The 23,866-nt window shown below is 56.4% G+C and overlaps 2 protein-coding genes across 2 annotated transcripts; one reads left to right on the top strand and one right to left on the bottom strand.

Moving 5' to 3' along the window:
* Positions 1-69: 69 nt before the first annotated feature.
* Odad3 (outer dynein arm docking complex subunit 3) lies at positions 70-14,082 on the bottom strand. The gene is made up of 13 exons (XM_070002200.1): positions 13,297-14,082; positions 8,628-8,749; positions 8,449-8,526; positions 4,726-4,896; positions 4,535-4,636; positions 4,323-4,448; positions 4,031-4,153; positions 2,946-3,098; positions 2,058-2,218; positions 1,767-1,923; positions 865-1,020; positions 626-710; positions 70-435 (listed from the first exon to the last, which is right to left on the bottom strand). The coding sequence occupies exons 1-13, from the start codon at positions 13,538-13,540 to the stop codon at positions 320-322; spliced, it is 1,794 nt and encodes a 597-aa protein (XP_069858301.1). The 5' UTR covers positions 13,541-14,082; the 3' UTR covers positions 70-319.
* A 34-nt stretch (positions 14,083-14,116) lies between these two features.
* Positions 14,117-23,768, top strand: Prkcsh (PRKCSH beta subunit of glucosidase II). Its single transcript, XM_070002199.1, has 18 exons — positions 14,117-14,216; positions 14,646-14,764; positions 14,925-15,041; positions 15,405-15,500; positions 15,613-15,670; positions 16,815-16,932; positions 18,086-18,215; positions 19,340-19,424; positions 20,486-20,564; positions 20,948-21,034; positions 21,273-21,434; positions 21,513-21,609; positions 21,970-22,039; positions 22,198-22,287; positions 22,627-22,701; positions 22,793-22,892; positions 22,977-23,151; positions 23,447-23,768. Exons 2-17 carry the CDS (start codon positions 14,689-14,691, stop codon positions 23,121-23,123), a joined length of 1,587 nt encoding a protein of 528 aa, XP_069858300.1. The 5' UTR covers positions 14,117-14,216; positions 14,646-14,688; the 3' UTR covers positions 23,124-23,151; positions 23,447-23,768.
* The last annotated feature ends 98 nt before the right edge of the window (positions 23,769-23,866 follow it).

Raw genomic sequence — 23,866 nt, 5'->3', positions numbered from 1 at the left:
TCTTTGGGGCGGGTGGGGGGGAGGGCGGTGCGGGGTGAAGAAGAGGTGAATACCCAGAGGGCTGGCCCGTGACCTTTATTGCGCGATTCTGAGGCCGGCGCGGGCCCGCCTCGGGAGCCTGACTGTGGGAACGTCTGGCCGGCCCTTCCTCTCCCCCCCCCCGGGGGGCCTCCGGCCTGCTCTGCCCCCGGTGCGGACCTCGTCCAACTCTCCGCGGGGGCCCCGGGGGCCTGTGGCAGGGCCCGAGCGCGGGCGGGGGGGGCGGGGACGAGCGGAGGGGGGCGCCTGGGGCCGCCGGGTGGGCCAGGGTTCCAGGCGTCTATTTCCGCAGCCGGCTGCGCTTCTTGCTTCGGGTTTCGATTAATTTCTGGGAGCGAATCTTGAGCATGGCTCGGGACACCACCTCGTTGTCGTCGTCCTCACTCTCCTCTTCGTCTGCAGGAGGCGGGCGGGGTGGGGGGGGGACACGGATTGTGGGGACCATGAGAGACCCAGGTCCCCACCCCCAAGTTCAGATTTCCGTTGCCAGTCTTCGCCGCCCCACCCACCTCCTCCGGGGCCGGGGACCTCCTCCAGGCCCCCCCGGCCCCCCTCCCCTCCCCACACCTCCCACCCCAGGACTGACCGAAGTACTTGTCCTTGGAGCGCGTCAGGGGCAGAGGGATGCGGGTGTTGTACTGGGGCAGCTTTCCTTCCAAGCTGGCCAGGAACTAAGGGGGAGGCCCGGGAGAGGGTGAAGTTCTGGCCCATCCGATGCCGAGATGTGCCCCCCATCCCACTCCTCAGCCCCCACCCTGGCCCCGTGGCTCCCATCCTGCCGCGTGCCCCCCCCTTGGTTCCCGGGGCCCGGCCCCGTGGCTGCACCTCGCGATCGGCGACGTGTCGCAGCATCTCGGACACCACGTGGATCTCCAGCTGGCCCTGCAGTTTCAGCAGCTTCTCCTCAACGAGGCCCAACAGGTTCGGCAGGTAGTCACCAGAGTTGGGGTCCAACACCACTCCGGAGAACCGGCTGTCCTCCTGCGGCCAGTTCCGGGGGTCAGGGGGACAGGGACGGGACCAACAGGGAGGGCTCCACCCATGGGGGGGCACTGTGGCTCCGCCCACGGGCATGCCATATGTGGGCGTGGTTCATCCAAATGCCCCACCCATGGGCGTGGTCTGCCGTGAGTGCTTTGGTTGTGGGCGTGGTCTAAAGTAAGGTTCCGCCCCATGGGCGTGGCCTGTGATAAATCTACATGCATGGGTGTGTCCTGTGTGAAGGCCACGCCCATGGGAGCAGCTCATAGGTGTGATATGCTGTTGGGGCCCAACCCACGAGCGTGGTCTACATGACGGCTCCGCCTATGGGCGGGGCCTTCAGCACCGCCAGGCCTTGGAAGAGCTGGGACCCAGCGGACCTCTGTAGGCGGGGACTGATTTAAGGCCACGCCTTGAGGGTGGGGCTTACAGAGGGGCGGTAATAACTGGAAAGGGGCCGTTATGAGGATGGCCTTCGGAAAGTTTGGTGGTTCTGGGTCTGCTCCAGGACTGGGGCAGAGTCTTCTGAGATTTGGGGTGGGGGAGAATGTGAATCTCTCCCATTGGAGGAGGAGCCGGAAGCGGCCTGGGTTTCTGAAGTCCTAGACCTCCCCCGGAGGGAGAGAAGGACCCCTGGGATGTGGGAGGGGGCGCGGGCAAAGGACCAGGGAGGGTCCCAGGTGTCCCACGGAGCGGCTGCTCCTCTTAGGACCTGGGGGCGGGGCCTCCTCGGGGGCGGGGCTTACCAAAGCAATGTGATTCAGCTTGCCCGCTAGGTGCTGGAGGCTCTCTTTGGCAATTTGTATGGTTCGCAGGGTGTTGTCCAGCTGTTCCTGTACCCCTGTTTGCCGTTGCTCCTCGTTCTTGAGGTTTTCCAGCATCTCTGAATGCAACTTCTGCTGACTGTAGGGAGGAGAGAGAGAGAGAGAGAGAGAGAGAGAGAGAGAGAGAGAGAGAGCGTGAGAGAGCAAGATACAGAGCCCACACCTCCTGCTATCTCCCTCTCCCGGGCATGGGCACCGGCATGGGGACCGCACCTCACCAGCTTGGCATCCCCAGAGTACTTGAGGCCTTCGAGCTCCTGCTGTAGCTGCTGCTTCTCTTGCTTCAGCTTCACTAAATCTAGCTCGTTGTCCTTCTTGAGCGTCTCCAACTGGTCAAAAGTCTCACCCTGGGCCAGGAACCGCCGCACCACCGACTGCGGGCCACCCAGCCCGTCAGAACCCGGGAGTGAGGGGTCTCAGCCCCACCCCGTGGCTTTGGCTCAGCAATGTATGGGAACAGTGCAGGTCGGGTTCAAGGCTGCCTATAGCGCCGACCAGTCATCGCCCCCCCCCCCCCCGTCCCTTCTTGCCTATACTTGATTGAGTCAGCTGCAACCCACAGCTGGAGACACCAACAGTACTCACTAGAGATGTTTTCCAAAATCAATGTGCCAGCAAGTACTGGCGGTGAATGGTGCCGCATGGCCACATAAAGATGGGGCCACGGGAGTGCGATCCGCTCACCCAACCCACTTCTCAGAAGGATGGCCATTCTGAGTCCTGGGTCTCCTGGAAAGTGACCCCATGGAGGGAGTCTGGACTGTGGGAAATGGAACTGGTGTGTGTGTGTGTGTGTGTGTGTGTGTGTGTGTGTGTGTGTGTGTGTGTGTGTGCCAGTCCTGAGGCTTGAACACAGGGCCTGGGTGCTGTCCCTTAGCTCTTTCACTCAAGGCTGGCATGTGAGCCAGAATACAGAATACTTCTGTATTCTGGTGGTTAATTGGAGGTAAGAGTCTCTCGGACTTTCCTGGCGATCCTCAGATCTCCGCCTCCTGAGTAAGCTGGCCTGAGCACCGGCTCCGAGGAGGGATGCCTTTAGAGAGGTTCCTACACTTGGTGGGGCTGGGAGGGGGAGGCGGGCGGGCTGAGGGCGCCACTCACGTGGGTCTCGGCCACGCCAGTGGCGTCCTTGACCTTGCCGAAGATGACCTCCATCTGGTACATGCCCCAGCGCTGCTTCAGCTCCTCCTCCTGGTTGCGCAGGCTGTCCTGGAGCGTTTCCTCGGACTGCAGCAGCACGTGCTCGCGCTGCGTCTGCTCGCGGGGCGGGCCGGGGGCAGGGGGGCGGGGTCAGCCTGGCGATGACAGCTGGGAACGGGGTGGGGGGGGACTGACGGGGCGGGCAGGGCCTGTGCCCTTAAGGCTAGGTCAGAAAACCGGGGCTCAGGATAGTTCCGAGGGGGTCTTGGAGCCAGCACAGAGGGTCAGAGTCCCGGGAAGAAAAGGGGGTCTCTGGAGAAAGGTCAGCAGAAGGCAGGGTAGTATGTAGAACGGTGGGGGGGGGGGGAAGAGTGTGGAGGTCATGGCTGGCAAGGAGAGGGAAGGGGTGGTGATTACAGGCAACAGCACCAGCGCCCTCGGAGAGGCCTCGACCTCGATTTAGGGGTGGAGCCACCGTGGGGCGGGGCTAGGAGACTCTGCAAAGCGGGGCGTGGCCAGGGAGGGGCGGGGTGAAGCCAGGACGGGGCGGGGCTAGGAAATCCTCCAGGGCTGGGAGGGGCCCTTCCTGGGCGAGGAGGGGCGGAGCCGGAGAGGGGAGGAGCTAAAGGAGGTCCGTCCTGGGAGGGGCGGAGCTAGAAGGCCGTTCTGGGCGGAGAGGGGCTAGAGGGCCGACCGAAGCGGGGAGGGTGGAGCTGGGGGCGTGAGTAAGAGGCCCGTCCGGGGAGGGGCGGGGCTAGAGGGCCGCCTGGGGGTGTGAGGGGCGTGGCCTGGAAGGCGTGGCCAGGAGGCGTGTGCAGGGAGGGGCGGGGCTAGAGGGCCGCCTGGGTGTGTGAGGGGCGTGGCCTGGAAGGCGTGTGCAGGAGGCGTGTGCAGGGAGGGGCGGGGCTAGAGGGCCGCCTGGGGTGCGAGGGGCGTGGCCCGGAGGCCTGTCCGGGGAGGGGCGGGGTTAGAGGGGCGTCCGGTGAGAGGGGCGGGGCCGGGCCGGGCCGGGGCAGGGGCGCGGGCCGGGGCGCGGGCGAGCCCACCTTGCGCTCCATGCGCTCGTTCTGCAGTTTCTTCTCCTCCGCGCGCTTCTTGCAGTCGGTTATGTGGCGCTCCCGCTTCTTGCGCTCCCGGATCACGTTCTCCTCCAGGAGCTGTAGCTGGTGCTGCGGGTCGGACAGGGGCAAGCAGGCCGTGGCTGGAAGCAGAGCCGCGAGGCCTGGCCTCAAGGGAGAGGGGAGAGGGGAGAGGGGAGAGGGGAGAGGGGAGAGGGGACGGGGTGGAAGCGACCCCAAGCTGCCGGGGTGAACACTCCCCCCCCCCGCAGGTGGGCACCTTGGCAATGTCACGTGCGTTGAGGGCCTCCTGGTTCACCACGTGCAACTCCTCCACCTCGTGTTTGGTTTTGACCACTTCGGCCTCCATGAAGTCCAGCCGGTTCTCCGAGTTGAGGCTCTCCTCCTGCGGGGCCGGGGTGGGCAGTGGTGATGGGGGGCGGGGCGGGGTCCCTGGCCCGGGCCTGGCTTTCCCCTCCCTCCTGGGCCTACCTGGAGATAGGCCTTGAGCTGCAGGTACACCGTGGTGATGTGCTGGGCCTCTTCTGCCTTCATCCGAGCCTTCTCCAGGCGATTCTCCAGGTTCCGCATCGTCTACGGGGAGGCAGAGCTGGGCTGAGTCCCCTTCCCGCTCGGCCCCTGCCCCCCCCACACACCCCCTCCCCAGGCCTCATCCGCCCAACCTTGGCCACCTCGGTGTTGCTGTCCTGAGCGTAGGCCATCTCCAGCTGGCGCAGGCTGTGGCGCAGCTGGAGCTCCTCCAGCCGCCTCTGCCGCAGCAGCAGCTGGTGCCGGGCCTCGTTCAGCTGATTCACCTTCTCGTTCAGCTGGTGGTCCAGGTGCTCCAGCGCTTGCTGCGGGGAGGGGTGCGAGAGCACGTTCCCAAGCCCCGCCCGCAGGCCCCCAGTCCTTTGGTCTCTTTTCGTCTCTTAGCATCCAACCTGGCTGTCTTATCCCCTGCACTCTTCTTTTTGGTGCCGGTCCCGGGGCTTGATCTCAGGGCCTGAACACTGTCCCTGAGCTTCTTTATGTTTGGACTTATCACCAGGTCTCATGGATTTTCCTGTCCGTGCTAGCTCCCAACCGCTATCTTTGGATCTCAGCCTCCTGAATAGCTGGGCTTACCAGCATGAGCCACCAGCACATGACTAGTGGACAAGGTCTTAAGAGTCCATCCACACACTGAAAACACCAGAATCTAGCCTTCTTCTTGGAGCTAAGGGTTTATATATGTACACGCTGCCTTCCAGGCACCTCCACAGATATACAAAACCATCTCATCCCTGCTGGGAATGGCTTAAATAAGGAGCACTTGCCCAGCAAGCACGAGGGCCTGGATTCAATGGCTGTTATCTCACAAAAGGGGGTGGTGAAGGTGGGGTGTAGCTCAAGAGACAGAGCTTTTGACTAGGATAGGGACTCCCCAGGTTTGACCACCAGCACTAAAAAGAAAAAAAAAAGTCACATGTTCCATGGAGGTATGGCTCAAATGGTAGAGTGTCCCTGGTGATGGCGGCTCACATCTGTTATGCCAGCTACTCAGGAGGCTGAGATGTGAAGATTTTGGTTCAAAGCCAGTGAGGGTAAGAAACATTTTTGTTGATGCTGTGTTGGTGGACATGGGGCTTGCACTCAGGACCTGGGTGATATCCCCAAGTTTTTTCACTCAAGGCTACCACTCTACCATTGAGCCACACTTCCAGTTTTCTAGTGGTTCATTGGAGATAAAAAGCCACATAGACTGGGCTGGGAATGTGGCTAAGTGGTAGAGTGCTTGCCTAGCATGCATGAAGCCCTGGGTTTGATTCCTCAGTACCACATAACAGAAAAAGCCAGAAGTGGTGCTAATGGCTCAAGTGGTAGAATGCTAGCCTTGAGCAAAAGAAGCTCAGGGACAATGCCCAGACCTGAGTTCAAGTCCCAGTACTGGCCAAAAAGAAAGAAAGAAAGAAAGAAAGAAAGAAAGATTTGGATAGACTTTCCTGCCCAGGCTGACTCTCAACTATGATCCTCAGATCTCAGCCTCCTGAGTAGCTAGGATCACAGGTGTGAGCCACCAGCACAGGGCAAGAAAGTTCATGAGATTCTTTTTTTTGGGGGGGGTCCGGTTGTGGGGCCTGAACTATGGGCCTGGGTGCTGTCTCCCAGCTCTTCAGGTCAAGGCTAGCGCTCTACCACTTGAGCCACAATGCCACTTCCGGCTTTTTTTTCTTTTTGCTTACGTGGTACTGAGGAATTGAACCCAGGGCCTCATGCATGCAAGGCAAGCGCTTTACCACTGAGCCACTTTCCCAGCCCCTTCATGAGATTCTTATCTCCATTTAAGGGAAATAAAAGCCAAAAGTGGGGTTGTGGCTCAAGGGGTAGAGCATCAGTCTTGGGCGAAAAAGCTCAGGGAAAGTGCTCAGACTAACCAATAAAAACAAAAAACAGTATTGGGGCTGGATGCTGGCGGCTCACATCTGTAATCCTAGTGACTCAGGAGGATGAGATGTGAGGACTCTGTTCAAAGCCAGCCCAGGCAGGAAGTCCGTGAGACTCCAATTAGCCTCCAGAAAACCAGAAATGGCGCTGTGGCTCAAAGTGGTAGAGCACTAGCCTTGAGCAAAAGAGTTCAGGGACAGCACCCAGGCCCTGAGTTCAAGCCCCACACTGACAGAAATAAATAAATATGTGTTCCACTGTCTCCTAAATCTGCTCATTTCAGCTCATAGCAACCTCATTCTTCTAGGTGCTCCAACTGAAAGGCCTGACATTGTTCCCAAAATGTGAAGCTATGGGTTCAACACCCACCACCCAAAAGGAACAAAAGACCTCCAAACCTTAACATCACATTGTCAATTTTTCGTCACCTTCCCCATCTATGTCAAGTGTGTTAGCAAGTTTTCTCCTAATTTATGCTACCTCTTTCCCTGGAGATCATGTTCCTTCAACCTCTACTACTTTTCTTAGTAGCAACATACCAGCCATCTTTCACCGTATAACCCCGCCTCCCGGCCTGCCACCAGCCCATCCCATTGTCTTTATTCCCTCCCTCCCTCCTTTATTTTGTGCCAGTCTTAAGGCTGGAACTCTGGACCTGGGCACTCTTCCTTAGCTTTTTTTTTTTTTTTTTTTTTGTCAGTCGTGGGGCTTAAACTCTGGGCCTGGGCGCTGTTCTGAGCTCTTCAGCTCAAGGCAAGCGCTCTACCATTTGAGCCACAGCGCCACTTCTGGTTTTCTAGTGGTTCATTGAGATAAAAGTCCCAGGGACATTCCTGCCCAGGCTGGCTTTGAACCGTGATCCTCAGATCTCAGTCTTCTGAATAGCTAGGATTACAGGGATGAGCCACCAGCCCCTGGCTCTGAGTTTTTCTTTTTAACAGACAAGGGCTTCCTTACGTTTTCCATACTGATCTCAAATCTTGAGCTCTTGGGTACAAGAGGAATCCTGCCTCAGTCTCCTGTGCAGCTGTATCTACAAATGTGTACCACCATGTCCCATTTGTGGGGCTTGGATTTGGAGCCTGGGCGATGTCCCTGAGCTCTTTTTGCTCAAGACTAGTGCTCTACCACTTGGGACCACAACTCTGCTTCTGGCTTTCTGATGATTCATTGGAGATAAGAGTCTCAGGGATTTTCCTACCTGGGCTGGCTTTGCCTGCAATTCTCAGAACTCAGCCTCCTGAGTAGCTAGGATTATAGGCCTGAGCCACAGGTGCCCAACTTCCCTGAGCTTTTGTTGTTGTTGTTCAAGGCTAACACTCTACCACTTGAACCACAGCTCCACTTGTGGCTTTTTGCTGGTTTATTAGAGCTAAAAGTCTCAAGGACTTTTGTGCCCTGCTGGCTTCAAACTTGTGATCCTCAAATCTCAGCCTCCTGAGTAGCTGGGATGACAGGGATGAACCAGTGCCCAGCTGGACATAAAACTTCATGGGAGAAGCCGGGCGCTGGTGGCTCACACCTGTAATCCTAGCTACTCAGGAGGCTGAGATCTGAGGATCGCGGTTCAAAGCCAGCCCGGGCAGGAGAGACCGTGAGACTCCTATCTCCAATAAACCACCAGAAAACCGGAAGTGGCGCTGTAGCTCAAGTGGTAGAGCGCTCGCCTTGAGCTGAAGAGCTGAGGGACAGCGCCCAGGCCCAGAGTTCAAGCCCCACGACCGACAAAAAAAAAAAAAAAAAAAAAAAAAACTTCATGGGAGAAAGGACTTGCTTGTTTTTCTGCTCTTCTGTTTTCGGTCATCAACCCCAAACACTGTGTCAATCACAAGATGAATGCGTCATAAAGATCTGATTGGGGAAGTCAATGATTAGCAGCCCTTGTGCCGACAGCCGGCAGCCGGAAGTCCAGCGAGGAGGGGCAGTGAGGGGCAGTGGCTGGGGCTGAGGGGGATGGTCAAGTGCACTGGGGAGAGGCAAACCTGGCCAGTCCTGTTCTTCAAGTATGGCTTCTCTGACTTCCACTCCTGAATGATCACCTGGACCATTTTCTCATCTCCCTGCAAGGACAGGAGCCAGTCAACCCTTTCCTCTGGTCAACTGCGTCCCGTGCCCCGCCCTCCCCTGCTCAGAGCCCTGCCTACCAGGTGCATTTGCTCACCTTGAGCAGGTCTGTGAGCTTTATCTGGAGAACTTTGATCTCCTCTCGAAGCTGGTTGATGGTGTCTTGGTTTTTCTTGATATTCCATTGGGAACTTTCATAAAAGGCCTTCCGATCACCCTCTGGGAAGCAGGGGAGGTGGACAGACAGGCCCACTGTTGTTGGGCACCTGCGTAGGACCTCTCAGAGACAAGACCCTTTCAACCAACGACTCAATGTTCTTATTTTTTTCCTTTTCCTTTTTTTTTTTTTTTTTTCTGGCTGTGGGGCTTAAACTCAGAGTCTTGGTACTGTTCCTGAGCTCTTTTGCTCAAGGATAGAGCTCTACTACTTTGAGCCACAGCACCATGCACCAGTTCTGGTTTTCTGGTGGTCCATTGGAAGTAACGAGTCTCATGGACTTTCCTGCCTTGGCCGGGTTGGGCCTAAATTTTCAGATCTCTGCCTCCTGAGTACCTAGGATTATAGGCATGAGCCACCAGCACCTGGCTTGCTCTACCACTTGACCCAAGATTACAGATGTCATTTGGCTCTTTTTACCCAGACTTGGCTCTGTACCACTCGAGCTACTGCTTCACTTCTGGCTCTGTGTGTGTGTGTATGTGTGTGTGTGTGTGTGTGTGCGCGTGCGCGCATGTTTGTGCTATTTCTGGGGCTTGAACTCAGGCTGAATCACTGTCCCTGTTCAAAGCTAGCTCAAGGCTAATGTTCTAGCCTTTAAGCCACAGCTCCATTTCTGACTTTGTTGTTGTTGTTGTTTGGACAGTCCTGGGGCATGAACTCTGGACCTGGGCACCATCCCTGAGCTTCTTTTTTGGTTCAAGGCTACCACTCTACCACTTGTTTTTTTTTTTTGTTGTTTGTTTGTTTGTTTTGGGGTCCGGTCATGGGGCCTGAACTCTGGGCCTGGGCGCTGTCCCTCAGCTCTTCAGCTCAAGGCTAGCGCTCTACCACTTGAGCCACAGCGCCACTTCCAGCTTTTTTCTTTTTGCTTAAGTGGTGCTGAGGAATCAAACCCAGGGCCTCATGCATGCAAGGCAAGCGCTCTACCACTGAGCCACCTTCCCAGCCCCACTCTACCACTTGAGCCACAGTTCCACTTCTGGTTTCTTTGAGTAGTTTTTTTGGAGATAAGAATCTCAAAGTCAGACTTTCCTGCCCTGTTGGCTTCAAACCATGTTCCTCAGATCTCAGTCTCCTGAGTAGCTAGGGTTACAGGCATGAGCCACCAGCGCCCAGCAACAACTCAATATTCTAATGACGCTTGATGATGGAGAAAGGAAGGTTAATGGGTTCAGGGGATGAACTTCATTTTTGTGGTTCTGGGGTTTGAATTCAGCATCTCTTTGCTGACTATGCAGATACTCTACCACTTGATCCATGCCCTCAGCTTTTGTGTGTGTGTGTGTGTGTGTGTGTGTGTGTGTGTGTGTGTGTGTACCATTTCTGGAGCTGGAACTCAGGGCCTGGGGACTGTCTCTTATTTCTTTCATTCAAGGTTGGTGCTTCACCACTTGAGGAGCAGCTCTCTGGGTTTTTTGCTGGTTAATTGGAGATAACAGGCTCACAGACTGGGTTGGTTTGGAACCGTGATCCTCAGATCTTAATCTCCTAAGTGGCTAGGATTACAGGCATGAGCCATTGGCACCCAGCATTTATTTTATTTTATTTTATTTTTTGTCAGTCATGGGGCTTGAACTCTGGGCCTGGGCACTGTCCCTCAGCTCTTCAGCTTAAGGTGAGCGCTCTACCACTTGAGCCTTGCTGGTGGTTCATTGGATATAAGAGTCTCAGGGGGCTAGGAATGTAGCTTAGTGGTAGAGTGCTTGCCTAGAATGCATGAAGCCCTGGGTTCGATTCCTCAGTAAACAGAAAAAGTCAGAAGTGGCCCTGCGGCTCAAATGGTAGAGCGCTAGCCTTGAGCAAAAGAAGCTCAGGGATAGTGCCCAGGCCCTGAGTTCAAGCCCCAGGACTGGCAAAAAAAAAAAAAAAAGAGGCTCACGGACTTTCCTGCCCAGGCTGGCTTTCAACCATGATCCTCCGATCTTAGCCACCTGAGTAGTAGCTAAGATGACAGGTGTGAGCCACCAGCAGCCAGCCCAGTTTTTCTTTTTTAAAGCTATTTTCCAAGTAGAGTCCTTGGCTTTGCTTGAGACTGGCCTTGGATGATGCCCCTCCTTCCTATGTATCCTTTATAGCTAGGATGATAAGTACGTACCACCACACCAAATAACTTTTGTCTAGTTTGACCTGGAGGTGCAATTGCTTAGATATCCACCTCCTGTGTAGCTGAGATTACAGGCATGAACCACTATCCTGACCCACAGAGGAATAACCTTGGATATCCTACAGCACAGTTAGGCAACAATTAATTATGTATTTAGGAATATCTAGCAGAGAGTACAAAGCCCAGATGAGATAAATCATCATCTGGGTGCCAGCAGCCGTAATCCAAACTACTTGGGAAGATGAAATAGGGAGGACCTGATTCAAAGCTAGATCCCTGGGGTGGGGCAGGGGGGAGGGGGGGAGGGGGAAGGGAGGAAGGAAGGGGGAATGTTTAGGAGACACTTTTTTTTTTTTTTTTTTGGCCAGTCCTCAGGCTTGAAATCAGGGTCTGGGCACTGCCACTGAGCTTCTTTTGCTCAAGGCTAACATTCTATACTTGAGCCACAGCTCAAGTGTATGTGGTACTGAGGAATCAAACCCAGGACTTCATGCATGCTAGGCAAACATACTACCACTCAGCCACATTCCCAGCCCATTTCACACATTTCTAAACTGCACATTACCCACACTGTACTGCTACTCTCTTACCTTGCCCTTTTGTTTTGGTTGTGCTGGGGTTTGAACTCAGGGCCTTGTGCTTAGTATGCAGGTATTCTACCCTTTGAGTTATGCCTCAGCCATATCATATCCATTTTACAGATGGAAAAAGCAATCTGATTACTATTGGTTCTTTTTTTTTTTTTTTTTTTTGGGGGTCCTGGGCGCTGCCCCTCAGCTCTTCAGCTCAAAGCTAGCGCTCTACCACTTGAGCCACAGCACCACTTCCTGCTTTTTTCTTTTTGCTTAAGTGGTGCTGAGGAATCGAACCCAGGGCCTCATGCACGTAAGGCAAGCGCTCTACCACTGAGCCACCTTCCCAGCCCATTCTTGGTTCTTTTTTTTTTTTTTTTGTCGGTTGTGGGGCCTGAACTCTGGGCCTGGGCGCTGTCCCCCAGCTCTTCAGCTGTAGACCAGTGCTCTACCACCTGAGCCTCAGCCCTACTTCCGGCTTTTTCTGCTTATGTGGTGCTGAGGAATCAAACCGAGGGCCTCTACCACTGAGCCACCTTCCCAGCCCAAGCTGAATAGTTTATCTTTTTTTTTTTTTTTTTTTTTTGTCGGTCGTGGGGCTTGAACTCTGGGCCTGGGCGATGTCCCTCAGCTCTTCAGCTCAAGGGGAGCGCTCTACCACTTGAGCTACAGCGCCACTTCCGGTTTTCTGGTGGTTTATTGGAGATAGGAGTCTCATGGTCTCTCCTGCCCAGGCTGGCTTTGAACCGCGATCCTCAGATCTCAGCCTCCTGAATAGTTAGGATTACAGGTGTGAGCCACCAGCGCCTGGCTAGTTTTTTATCTTAAAGAACCAAGAGTGGGGGGCTAGGAAGGTGGCTCAGTGGTAGAGTGCTTGCCTCACATGCATGAGACCTTGGGTTTGATTCCTCAGCACCACATAAACAGAAAAAGCTGGAAGTGGCACTGTGGCTCAAGTGGTAGAGTGCCAGCCTTGAGCCAAAGAGGTCAGGGACAACACCCAGGCCTTGAGTTCAAGTCCCACGAGTTAAAAAAAAAAAAAAGACACGTGAGAGCGCAGGGCCCCAAGTTCAAGCACCAGTACCAGCACACACACACACACACAAATAGAAAAGAAAGTGAAAGCTGGATGCCGGTGGCTCATGGTTCAAAGCCTGCCTGGGCAAGTAAAGTCCGTGAGACTCTTATCTCCAATCAACCACCAGAAATTGGAAGTGACTTTGTGGCTCAAGTAGTAGACCACTCTCTTTGAGCTAAAGAGCTGAGGGACAGCGCCCAGTCCCAGAGTTCAAGCCCCACGACCGACAAAAAAAAAAACAAAAAACAAAAAAAGTGAAATCGATGCATTACTCTACCACATTCATGATAGAAAAGCTATAATTATAGCAAAGTATGAAATACAGGGTTGGGAATGTGGCTTAGTGGCAGAGTGCTTGCGATTGCCTAGTAAACATGAAGCCCTGGGTTCGATTCCTCAGTACCATATACACAGAAAAAGCTGGAAATGGCGCAGCGGCCTGGAGCAAAAGAAGCTCAGAGAGAATGTCTAGGCCCTGACTTCAAACCCCAGGACTGGCAAAAAAAAGTATGAAATACATTCCTTTCCCCCAGTGCTGAGGATGGAACCCAGAATCCCATGAATGCTAAACAAGTAGTGCTCTATTATTTGACCGACAGTAACAGCCCCCCGTCCTGTGTGCCCCAAACCCAGAATTTTGAAAAGAGGATGAACAAGTAGGAGTACTGGTATCCACAGAATGGCCACATAGACTCAGGCTGACAATAAGCCTTTTGTGTCACCTTGCATGATCAGGTAACTCTCTGGATATTACTGACCCCTGACCCTCATCGCCTTCTGCAAACATCTTACCTAGTAGTTGGATCTTCCTTTGTAACTCAACCACCTGTGCTTGCATGGACGCCTTCGTCGCCCGGGATATGGCCCCCTTGGAACGGAGTGGGAGCCAGGCCTGTGCCCGCATTGCATCCTTGCCACGAGGGTAACCCTGCTTGACCTGAGACTTACTGCCTTTGGCTTTGGAAGAGGACGTTGTTATTTGGTCCTGAGTAAGCAGGGCATTGGCAGAGGCCGACCTGCACAGGGGATTCGACATGATTGGGTTGGAGCGAAGAGCCACTTAGGGGTTAGGGAAGCAACTAGAAGTTGGCTGCCCCAGTACGGGACGGTCAGCTCGGGCTCCTGAGGCTCAGGAATGTACTTTCCGTCCGCTCGGCAGAGCCTCTTTAGCATCTCCCGGTTGCTAGGTAACCTCGCCCCCTCCTCCTTCCCCGTTCCCATGGAGACCAGCCGCACTCCTTGGCACTGCTCTCATTGGCTGCGGCTGCACGGATAGGCGGGACTAGAGGAGGCGGGGCGAGAGGCTGGAACGGAGCTGGGGAGGGAGGGCGCGTCGGCGGTCACGTGCTTCTCTCTTTTCTTCTTCCTTTTCCTCTTCTGGCTGGGGTTCGTAGATAGGTTTCAGGAACTTTCTTTCCCGCTTTCGGAAGCTGCCACTCCCAAGATGGAGACAGGTTGCGCCGCCATTAAACGCCGGCCTTCAGACCCATTCTCCTGAAAGAGTCGCCGGCCCTACCCAAGATGGCCGCCCCAGTTCCGGCCGCCGCGGCCCGGCCGCACTCAGCATGGCGTCCCGGAGCGGCCGCTTCCGGCGCGCGGCGGCGGGCGGGCGGAAGTGACGCACCCGAGCGCTTCCGCTCTCTTTCGGCTGCAGGAACCGTGGCTCCGGGGGTGGGTGCCGTGGAAATTGATCTTTGCCCCGGCTCGTGGAGGTGATGAAGTAGTGCATGGGAAGGCACCCTAACTTTTTTTTCTGGGGTACCAGGGAGGGGGGCCAGGTCGCGGGGTGGGGGCCCCTTGGCCGTATCTTTGGCGGGAATGGGATCGCCTACCCCGCCGAGACCCACGGTCGGGGGTTTCCCTCACCATTGATCTGAACAAAGTGAGACTTTTCCGCCGGCCCGGATTGGGGGGGGGAATCCCTGGCTCCTGCACCCCCCAAATCGGAAGCCAAGTGAGTTCTCATTGGCCAGAAGCGGTGTAGCAATCCAATTGGCTGAAAGTAGCCCCTGTTCCTCCGATCTGTGTGTGTGTGTGGGGGGGGCAGGCCTGTTGGAAACACCCTCCCCGGCCCCCCCCCACCCCGCTCTTATGCTGCTCCGTGTGGGGGACCCCGTGCATCTTCCTCTTCCCTCTCACAGAACCTGCTTCCCGCCTCCGCGTCCCCCACCCCCTTATCTCGGGATGTTGCTGCTGGTGCTTCTGCTGCCCCTCTGCTGGGCCGTGGAAGTCAAGAGGCCCCGGGGCGTCTCTCTGACCAGTGAGTGCTGAGGCTGGGGCGGGGGGGGGGGGGGGGCGGCTGCCAGGGACATTTTACACAAGCCTTTGGACTCAGTTTCCCGGTGGGATTCAATGGGTGGATCTCAGGTTTGAGATCTTTTGTTGTTGTTCTGGATTGCATCTCTTGCTGTTCTTGTCAGACCATCCTTTCTATGATGAGTCCAAGCCTTTCACTTGTCTGGACGGCTCAGCCACCATCCCTTTCGATCAGGTCAACGACGACTACTGTGACTGCAAGGATGGCTCGGATGAGCCAGGTGAGTCTTGTGCCCTTGTGACCTTTGGTGCATTTAGTGAGCACCTGCTGAGTGCCAAGGCCTCAGTGCTGTGATCAGCAGAGATGGTGTGAGTCCTGTTTTTCCATGGTCTTTCTCATTGAAAGATAGAATCAGGGCAGAAATCTGGTCTGAGCCCTTGCTCAGAGAACGGGAGGCCTGAAGTTCGGCCCTTATCATCTCTCATTCTCCACCGTGTTAGGACAGTGCGGAAGGCCCTCCCCTTTTCTCCTCCCCTTCGTGGGGCAGGGGAGGGGGTGTCTCAAAAAATTGGAAGGAGGTGGGATTGCAGGTTGAATGGGACAGGTCTGTCCCTGAGTGAATTCTTTTTTCTTTTTGCTGCAGGTACAGCTGCCTGTCCTAATGGCAGTTTCCACTGTACCAACACCGGCTACAAGCCCCTGTATATCCCTTCCAGCCGTGTCAACGACGGGATTTGTGGTGAGGAGACTCCCCCACGAGCCCCACATCCTCCCCAGGCTTGGGAAAAGGGAGTGATGGCTGTTGGGAGGAGGCACTGCCATTTCTGACCTGGGCCTCACCTCTGCCGTAGACTGCTGTGACGGCACAGATGAGTACAACAGTGGCGTTGTCTGTGAAAACACCTGCAAGTAAGTGGGTGACAGGACCCTCTCCTCACCCCCCCAACCCCTTGCCTGTTACCCACCCCCAGACAACCTCCTTTTTCTGTCTTCCAGCCCCCAAGTTTTTTGAGACAGTGTTGTGCTTTGAAACCCAGAGTAACCTTGAACTCAACCATTTTTGCACCTCAGGCTGGTATATGTTGGGATTACAGGCATGCACAGTCATGCATGGCCCTTTTTTCTGTCTTTGTATATTGAGTGCTTACTCTGTGCCACTCAACCCCACATTACTGGCTTTCTGTCTAGCTCAAAAGCAGATCCAGTGGTTTCCCTCCTTAGCAGAAGGGGAACTTCAAGTCTAGGAAGGTAAATGACTTGCCCAGGCTCAAAGCTAGTGCTTGAACCCTGGCCACCTGTATACTGACTCAATATACCTCATGGAAACCTGAAGTTTTAAATGTCCACTGGCAGGTAATGTAAGCAACAAAAGTGGGCCGAGTCTGAGACGGAAGGAACTGGTTGGATTGTGGTATCAAAAGGAGCAGCTAAGGCGCTGGTGGCTCAAGCCTGTCATTCTAGCTACTCAGGAGACTGAGGTGTGAGGATCTGAGGAATGCAGTTTAGAGCCAGCCCGGGCAGGAAAGTGTGTGAGACTCTTAGCTCCAATATCTCCAATGAATCACTCAAACACCGGAAGTGGTGCGGTGGCTTAAAGTGATAGACTGCCAGTCTTGAGCAAAAGAGCTCAGGGACAGCGCCCAGGCCCTGAGTTCAAGCCCCATGACTGACACACATACACACACAGGAAAAAAAGGAACAGTTTACAGTTACTTGCAATTCTTGTTGCTTTTTGGCAGGTGACAGGGTTGGATCAGTTTTGGAAAGGAACTGAAAGACCTCATCTAAATTCTCCCAATCTGAAAGCAAGCTAGCTTCCTTCCTTCCCTTCCTTCCCTTCCTTCCTTCCTTCCTTCCTTCCTTCCTTCCTTCCTCCCTCCCTCCCTTCCTCCCTTCCTCCCTCCCTCCCTCCCTCCCTTCCTCTTGTTTTGGGTAGATAAAATACCTTGGTGGGGGGGGGGGGGGGGTTCACCGTTTTTCCCGGGCTGCTGGGGTGAGCCCTTTTAGTAAGCTCAAAATGTCCCCTGGGGGTGCCCGCATGTCTCCCCCTTAGAGAGAAGGGTCGTAAGGAGAGGGAGTCCCTGCAGCAGATGGCGGAGGTCACCCGGGAAGGATTCCGCCTGAAGAAAATCCTCATCGAGGACTGGAAGAAAGCCCGGGAGGAGAAGCAGGTGAGGAGCCCTAGAAGATCCTGGATAGGGATGTCCAAGGCAAATCAGCAGCTTCTTGGTCCTTGCTTTGTCCAGTACATGCTGGGTGGCTAGGTATTGGCTGAGAGTTCTGGGTCCTGGGCTTTAGGTGAGTTTTAGAAAGAATCTAGAAATCCTGATGTGAATTTTCTTCATTTTCAAGCTTGCTTTTTTTTTTGTATCAGTGGCAGGCCTTGACCTCAAGGCCTGGGTGCTGTTCCTTAGCTTTTCCTGCTTAAGGCTGGTGCTCTACCACTTAAGCCACAGCTGCAGTTCTGTCTTTTGGGGGTTAATTGGAGAGGTAAGAGACCCTTGAACTTTTCCTGCCAGGGTTGGCTTTGAACTGTGATCCTCAGGTCTCAGGCTCTATAGTAGCTAGGAATATAGGCGAGAGCCAACAGTGTAGCTCTTGTCTCTTCTGAAAACATAGAACAGGTGTGCTGTGCACTGGGCTGGGAGCTAGGGCCAGACCTGGGCCTGGCTCAGAGGAAGGAGGGACAGACAGAAAGTGAGACCCAGAACTACTGGGAAAAAGGAAGTTTGGGGCCTTAAGGGCATTTTGGTAGCACTTGCCTGCTCTTTTTACCTGGTGGGTCCTCTATCTAAACTGAAATCAGCAGAATAATTGGGAGTTAGTCATGGAGAATGTTCTAGATTGAAGGAGCAGCATATGGGAAAAAATGGAGGCTGTTAGAGCCTTGCGTTTACGGAGGGATGGGCGCTGATAGCTAATGGCTGTAATCTCAGCCCCTCAGGAGGCTGAGATCCGAGGATCAAGGTTTGAAGCCAGCCCCAAGTAGGAAGGCCCATGAGACTCTCATCTCCAATTAACCACAAAAAGCCAGAAGTGGAGCTGTAGGTTAACTGATAGAGTGCGAGCCTTAAGCAAAAAAGCTTAGGGACGGTGCCCAGGCCCCGAGTTCAAGCCTGGCACTAGAAGATGCAGGTGGGCTGTGCTACACAGGACCTTGTGGGCCGTGCTGGGGAGGTGTATGGGCTTCTCCACCTGGTATAGGAAGGGGAGAGCAGGCGGGTGTGTGGTTTGGCAAAGCCTGGCTGCTGTGTGGAGTAGAGGTAGGGAGGTGATGGAGGAAGGGAGAGCTGAAGGAGAGCTGCCCTCTTCCATTCTCCACAGAACAAGCTCTTGGAGCTACAGGCCGGAAAGAAGTCTCTAGAAGACCAAGTGGACATGCTGAGGACAGTGAAGGAGGAGGCCGAGAAGCCTGAGAAGGAGGCCAAAGAACGGCACCAAAAGTTGTGGGAGGGTATGTTGTCTCTGTGTGTGTGCACGCGCATGTGCGCGCGTGCACGCGCATGTGCACCTATGCACGCACCTACACACACATGGTCACAGGATTCCTGTGTGCCTGGCAAATGTTCTTCCATTGAGGTATACCCCTGACCTAGTTTCAGCTAGTTCTCTGTGTGTACGTGTGTGTACGTGTGTATGTGTGTATGTGTGTGTTGGTCTTGGGACTTGAACTCACTGCCTGGGTTCTGTTCCGGAGTTGTTGGTTGGTTTATTTTTTTTGCCATTCCTGGAGCTTGAACTCTGGGCCTGGGCGTTGTCCCTGAGCCTCTTTTTGCCCAAGGCTAGTGCTTTACCACTTGAGCCATAGCGCCACTTCTGATTTTTTTCCCAGTAGTATATTGGAGATCAGAGTCTCACGGATTTTCCTGCCCAGGCTGGCTTCAAACTGTGATCCTCACATCTCAGCCTCCTGAGTAGCTAGGCTTACAGGCATGAGCCACCAACCAGCACCCATCTCTCCCTTTCTATAGGTAGCACTGTGGTTTGAACTCAGGGCCTCATACTTGGCAGCCACTCTACCACTTGAGCCACAGTGAAAACCCTTTTTGCATCAGTTTTGTTTTTTTTTTTGGGTCGGTCGTGGGGCTTGAACTCTGGGCCTGAACACTGTCTCTCAGCTCTTCAGCTCAAGGCAAGCACTCTATCACTTGAGCCACAGCGCCACTTACACTTTTCTGAGTGGTTTATTGAAGATAAGAGTCTCACGGACTTTCCTACCTGGGCTGGCTTTGAACCTCGATCCTCAGATCTCAGCCTCCCGAGGAGCTAGGATTGCAGGCGTGAGCTACGGGCGGCTCCCAGCTGCTCATTAGTTTTCAAGTAAGGTCTCCTGTTTTTGGCCAGGCCTGACTTCAGGCAGTGATCCTCCTACCTGTGCTTCCTGCATAGCTGATGTTACAGACATGCACAACCATGTCCAGCCTTCGTCGTCTTGTTTGTCTGGTCTGTTCACAGCTGTGTCTGGCCCAGTATGTGGCCAGGCACACAGTAGGTGCTTTGTGTCCGGTGAAGGCCAGTTTCAGGGTGGTGGGAGCTGGCGGGCTGGGTGCACCGGGTGACAGAGCCTGCGTCCCACAGAGCAGCAGGCTGCCTCCAGGGCCCAGAGGGAGCAGGAGCTGTCAGCCAACGCCTTCCAGGAGCTGGATGACAACATGGATGGCGTGTAAGTGTGACCCGGCCATCCTCACCCCCAGCCCGCACCCCCCAAGGCCTGGAGTAATCCCCAGCCTTGGAGAAGCTGCTCTCTGAGGGGTCATATTGTTTTCCTCCCTCTCATCCTGTGGGCTTTTGTTGTTATTGTTTTCCTTGCTGCTGGGGTGGAACTCATAGCCTCATGCCTGCTAGCTAGGCAAGAGCTCTGGATGGAGCCGTGCCCACTACCTCCTAGCTCCTCCCCAGTGTCCTAGCCACGCCCCCAGCACTAAGCCCCACCTCCGTCCCTGGGTCTGAGACCTGGCTTGGGCCTCCGCCATCTGCAGGGCTGGGTAGAGGGCAGGCTGTCAGGGACCGAGGGCAACAGAGCCTGTAGATGCAGAAGGATGGGAGAGGGGGGACTTGGGACGTTCCCTGGTCAGTGCCAGTTCTGGGGGTACAGGATGTGGTACAGGGCCTGGTAGAGGCATGGGACAGTAGATGTTTCAGTGTGTTGGGTTGGAAAGACAGGAGGAGGTGGGAGGCGGAGGGGCAGATAAAGGGGATTTTAAGATGTGGGGGCCAGGTGCTTCCCAGTCTCAACCCCTTTGTTTTTTTTGTTTCTTTTTTCTTTTTTGTCAGTCCTGGGGCTTGAACTCTGGGCCTGGGTGCTGTCCCTGAGCTCTTCAGCTCAAGGCAAGCGTTTCATTTATTTCTTGTCGGTCATGGGGCTTGAACTCTGGGCCTGGGTGCTGTCCCTCAGCTGTTCAGCTAAAGCCGAGCGCTCTACCACTTGAGCCACAGCGCCACCTCGGGTTTTCTGGTGGTTCAGGGGAGATAAAGTCTCACGGATTTTCCTCCTGGGCTGGCTTTGAACCACGATCCTCAGGTCTCAGCCTCTTGAGCAGCTGGATTGCAGGCATAAGCCACTGGTGCCCGACCCCTTTGTCTGTTTTGAGTCCCTGTTGGGGTCCTACAGCCATGAGGCCCAGAATTAATTCTAGAGATGGGGCCCCCTTCCAGCAACCCTGGAAGCTCTTTTCCACACTCCCTGTGGCTTAGACCGTCACCTCTCCTGGCTTGTCCTTGCAGGGTCTCCGTGGCTGAGCTGCAGACCCACCCCGAGCTGGACACGGATGGGGACGGGATGTTTTCCGAGGGGGAGGCCCAGGTACCCCAGCTTGCCCTGGACCTGGGGCTTCTAGAAAACCCAGGCCTCAGGGACCCATGGCGGCGCCTGTTCTAGTCTCTGCCCTCACCCTTCTACCCGTCCATTCCCGCCTGCTCTGGGTCCTTCCCCAGCCCTCCTGGGCCTTGGCATTGAAGGGCCGGGGCACTCTTGTACTACCCTGTTGTTGGCCATCTGTCCCCTGTCCTGTCCCTCTGTCCCTCTCCCTGGCTCCTCCCTTCAGCCTTGTGCCGTCGCCTTCCTGCGCTAGCACCCCACGCCTGCCCTCTGGGGCCCAGGGCCTGGCACACCCGTGCCTGGCACCGCAGCCCAAGCCCGGAATGCCTGGCGTGGCGATCCCCGTAGTGACCCCATCTCATACGCAGGCCCTGCTCAGCGGGGACACGCAGACCGACGCCGCCTTGTTCTACGACCGTGTCTGGGCTGCCATCAGGGACAAGTACCGCTCGGAGGTGCGTGTGCAGAGGGGCAGGGACCTGGTCCCGCCTTGCCCAGCCGCCCCCCCCTGCCCCCCGCCGCCTCACAGCCGGCCTCGCGCGCTGGCACCCGGCCACCTCGGCCAGCTGGGCAGCCCTGGGCAGCCTCGCGCCATGGCGGCAGCAGCCCCTGCTGCCAGTGGCTGGAGAAGTGGAGGGCAGCGGAGGCCGCCCCTCAGCGCTGGCCCCCCCCAACCCCACCACCCCCTGCCAGGCGCTGCCCACCCACCCACCCGCGCCTCCCACCGCTGATGTGCCGGAGCCCAGGGACGATCAGCCGCCTGCGCCCCAGCAGCCCGCAGAGGAAGACGAGGAGGAGGAGGAGGAGGACCACGAGGAGGAGGAGGAGGAAGAGGAGGAAGAAGAGGAGGTGCAGGTGTGTGGTGGTGGAGATGCTGGGGCACGGAATGGGGCAGGGTGGGGGAGTGGCCACTGACCCCGCCCCTTCCCCTAGGAGGCCCCGCCTCTCCAGCCCCCCCAGCCTCCCAGCCCCGGACCCGAGGAGGACAAGATGCCAGCCTACGATGAGCAGACGCAGGCCCTCATTGACGGTGAGGCGCAGACATGGTGTCTCTCCCCACCCCCCATCACCCTCACAGTATTCTGGGAGTCCCCAAAAGGGGCTTTGAAGCTTGCAGAGGGCCAGTCCCCCCCGAAGCCTAGGGTTCCCCCAGCTTTCCCATGGGGCTCAGCTTGTTTGTGCCAGCGCCCCCCCCCAGTAGTCCAGCTGGGCCCCAGGAGCCTTGGCAGGGTTCCCTGGGGCACCCAACAGCGGCGTGAGGCGGCCCTGTACTGCAGGGGCCCCCTGGGCTATTTGGGGGATTTGTTCTTATCCAGGGGAGTTGGGGAGCGCAGGAGACACATTTTCCTTGGCTACTGAGCCCCCCCTCCACTTCTGTCCCCTCCCCAAGCTGCCCAGGAGGCCCGCACCAAGTTTGAGGAGGCTGAGCGCTCTTTGAAGGAGATGGACGACTCTATCAGGTACCCAAGGGCCCAGGCTGGCCCCTGCCTAGAGGGAGGGTCCCAGGTAGTAGTGGATGAGAGCTCAGCCCCTGGGGGGCGGGGTCTGTCTCCTGTGTCAGGGTCTGGGGTCTTCAACCCCACCCCACCCCCCATTCTCCCTGGGCCTGTCCATCCAGGAGCTTGGAGCAGGAGATTTCCTTTGACTTCGGCCCCCATGGAGAGTTCGCCTACCTGTACAGCCAGTGCTACGAGCTCACCACCAATGAGTACGTCCTCTCCCATCCCGTCGCTGTCCCTGTCCCTGTCCCTGGACCCTAAGCAGGACAGGGAGGGGTGGGGTTTCCTGGTGGGGATGGCTCTCTGAGGGTTGGGGGTGCATGTGAGCAGGAAGTCGCCCCCTACACACATACACAGCTGAGCGTGGTGGTGTACACCTATAATCCCTGCTCTTGGGAGGCTGAGACTGGGGGATTGCAAGTTAGAAGCCAGCATGGACTCTAGGGACAGATGCTGTGTAAAGAAAAGAAAAATGAGGCCACCTCCCCAGCACATGGGGGTGGGGGGCTCCCTGGTCCCCCCCCCACACCTGCCGTATCCCTCAACAGGTACGTCTACAGGCTCTGCCCCTTCAAACTGGTCTCTCAGAAACCCAAACATGGCGGCTCCCCCACCAACCTTGGGTGAGTGGGCTTAGACTGGGGGCCCCCTCCCCACACCCCACCCCTCCACCTGGCAGGGGGAGGGCTCAGTATCCCCTCCCTCTCCCTGCAGCACCTGGGGCTCATGGGCCGGCCCCGACCATGACAAGTTCAGTGCTATGAAGTACGAGCAGGGCACAGGATGCTGGCAGGGCCCTAACCGCTCCACCACCGTGAGTGCCCAAGGGGCACGGAGGGGCGGGAGGGGGACACCCGCTCCCCCTCCTCCAGCCCCTCCCACACGTCCCTGTCCCCAGGTCCGCCTGCTGTGTGGGAAGGAGACGGCTGTGGCCAGCACCACAGAGCCCAGCCGCTGCGAATACCTCATGGAACTGGTGACGCCCGCCGCCTGCCCCGAGCCGCCCCCCGAGCTGCCCCCCGACGGCGACCACGACGAGCTGTGAGCTCCCCTCAGCCTGCGGCCGCCGAGAGGTGGGTGCGAGGGTGACGAGGAAGATGAAGATGGGCTGGTGGCTCGTGCCCCCCCCCAATCCCAGCTCACCAGATGGCTGAGATCCTGAGGATCGTGGTTCAGATGCCAATCACCCACCAAAAAGCCAGAAGTGGCGCTGTGGCCCAAGTGGCGGAGCACCAGCCTCGAGCAGAAGAGCTCAAGGATGGCACCCAGGCCCTGAGTTCAAGCCCCAGGACCAGCACAAAACAAGGGGGGGGACACACCCACAGAGTGCTCCAGCTTCTCACCCAGTTCCTTTCTCTCCCATCCCAGGTCCTCCCGCGTGTGAGGCAGCCCCCGCCGTGCCACCCTGCGTGCGCCCCTCTCTTTGTGGACTAAGGCCTGGCCCTCCCTGGGGGAGGAATCAAGCGGGTCCCCACTTCCCGGCCGCTGGGTGGGAGCTGAGCTGCATCCTCAGTCCCAGCTGCGGCTTCCAAAGATGGGATTAAGAAACTGCCCCCACCCCAGTACCCCGAGCCCAGCCCCTGCCCTCCCTCCGCCCTCTCCCCCCACTCCTGGTGGGGAAATCAGAGAATGTCTTGACCTGTGTGACCTCGGAACAATAAATGTGACTTTCTCCCTCCCCCCAAAAAAATCTTGGCTCTGTGTGCCTTGATCAACTGGGGTAGAGCACAGGGAAACGGGGCCAATCCAGGACAGGAGATTCCCCAGCGCCAGAGAGGGTTAGCAACC

The sequence above is a fragment of the Dipodomys merriami genome, unplaced genomic scaffold (genome assembly GCF_024711535.1).
Source record: "Dipodomys merriami isolate MVZ:Mamm:240054 unplaced genomic scaffold, mDipMer1.0.p SCAF_6, whole genome shotgun sequence".
Lineage (NCBI taxonomy): Eukaryota > Metazoa > Chordata > Mammalia > Rodentia > Heteromyidae > Dipodomys > Dipodomys merriami.
The sequence above is the reverse complement of the archived record's forward strand: the minus strand, read 5'-3'. Positions and strand labels throughout refer to the sequence as shown.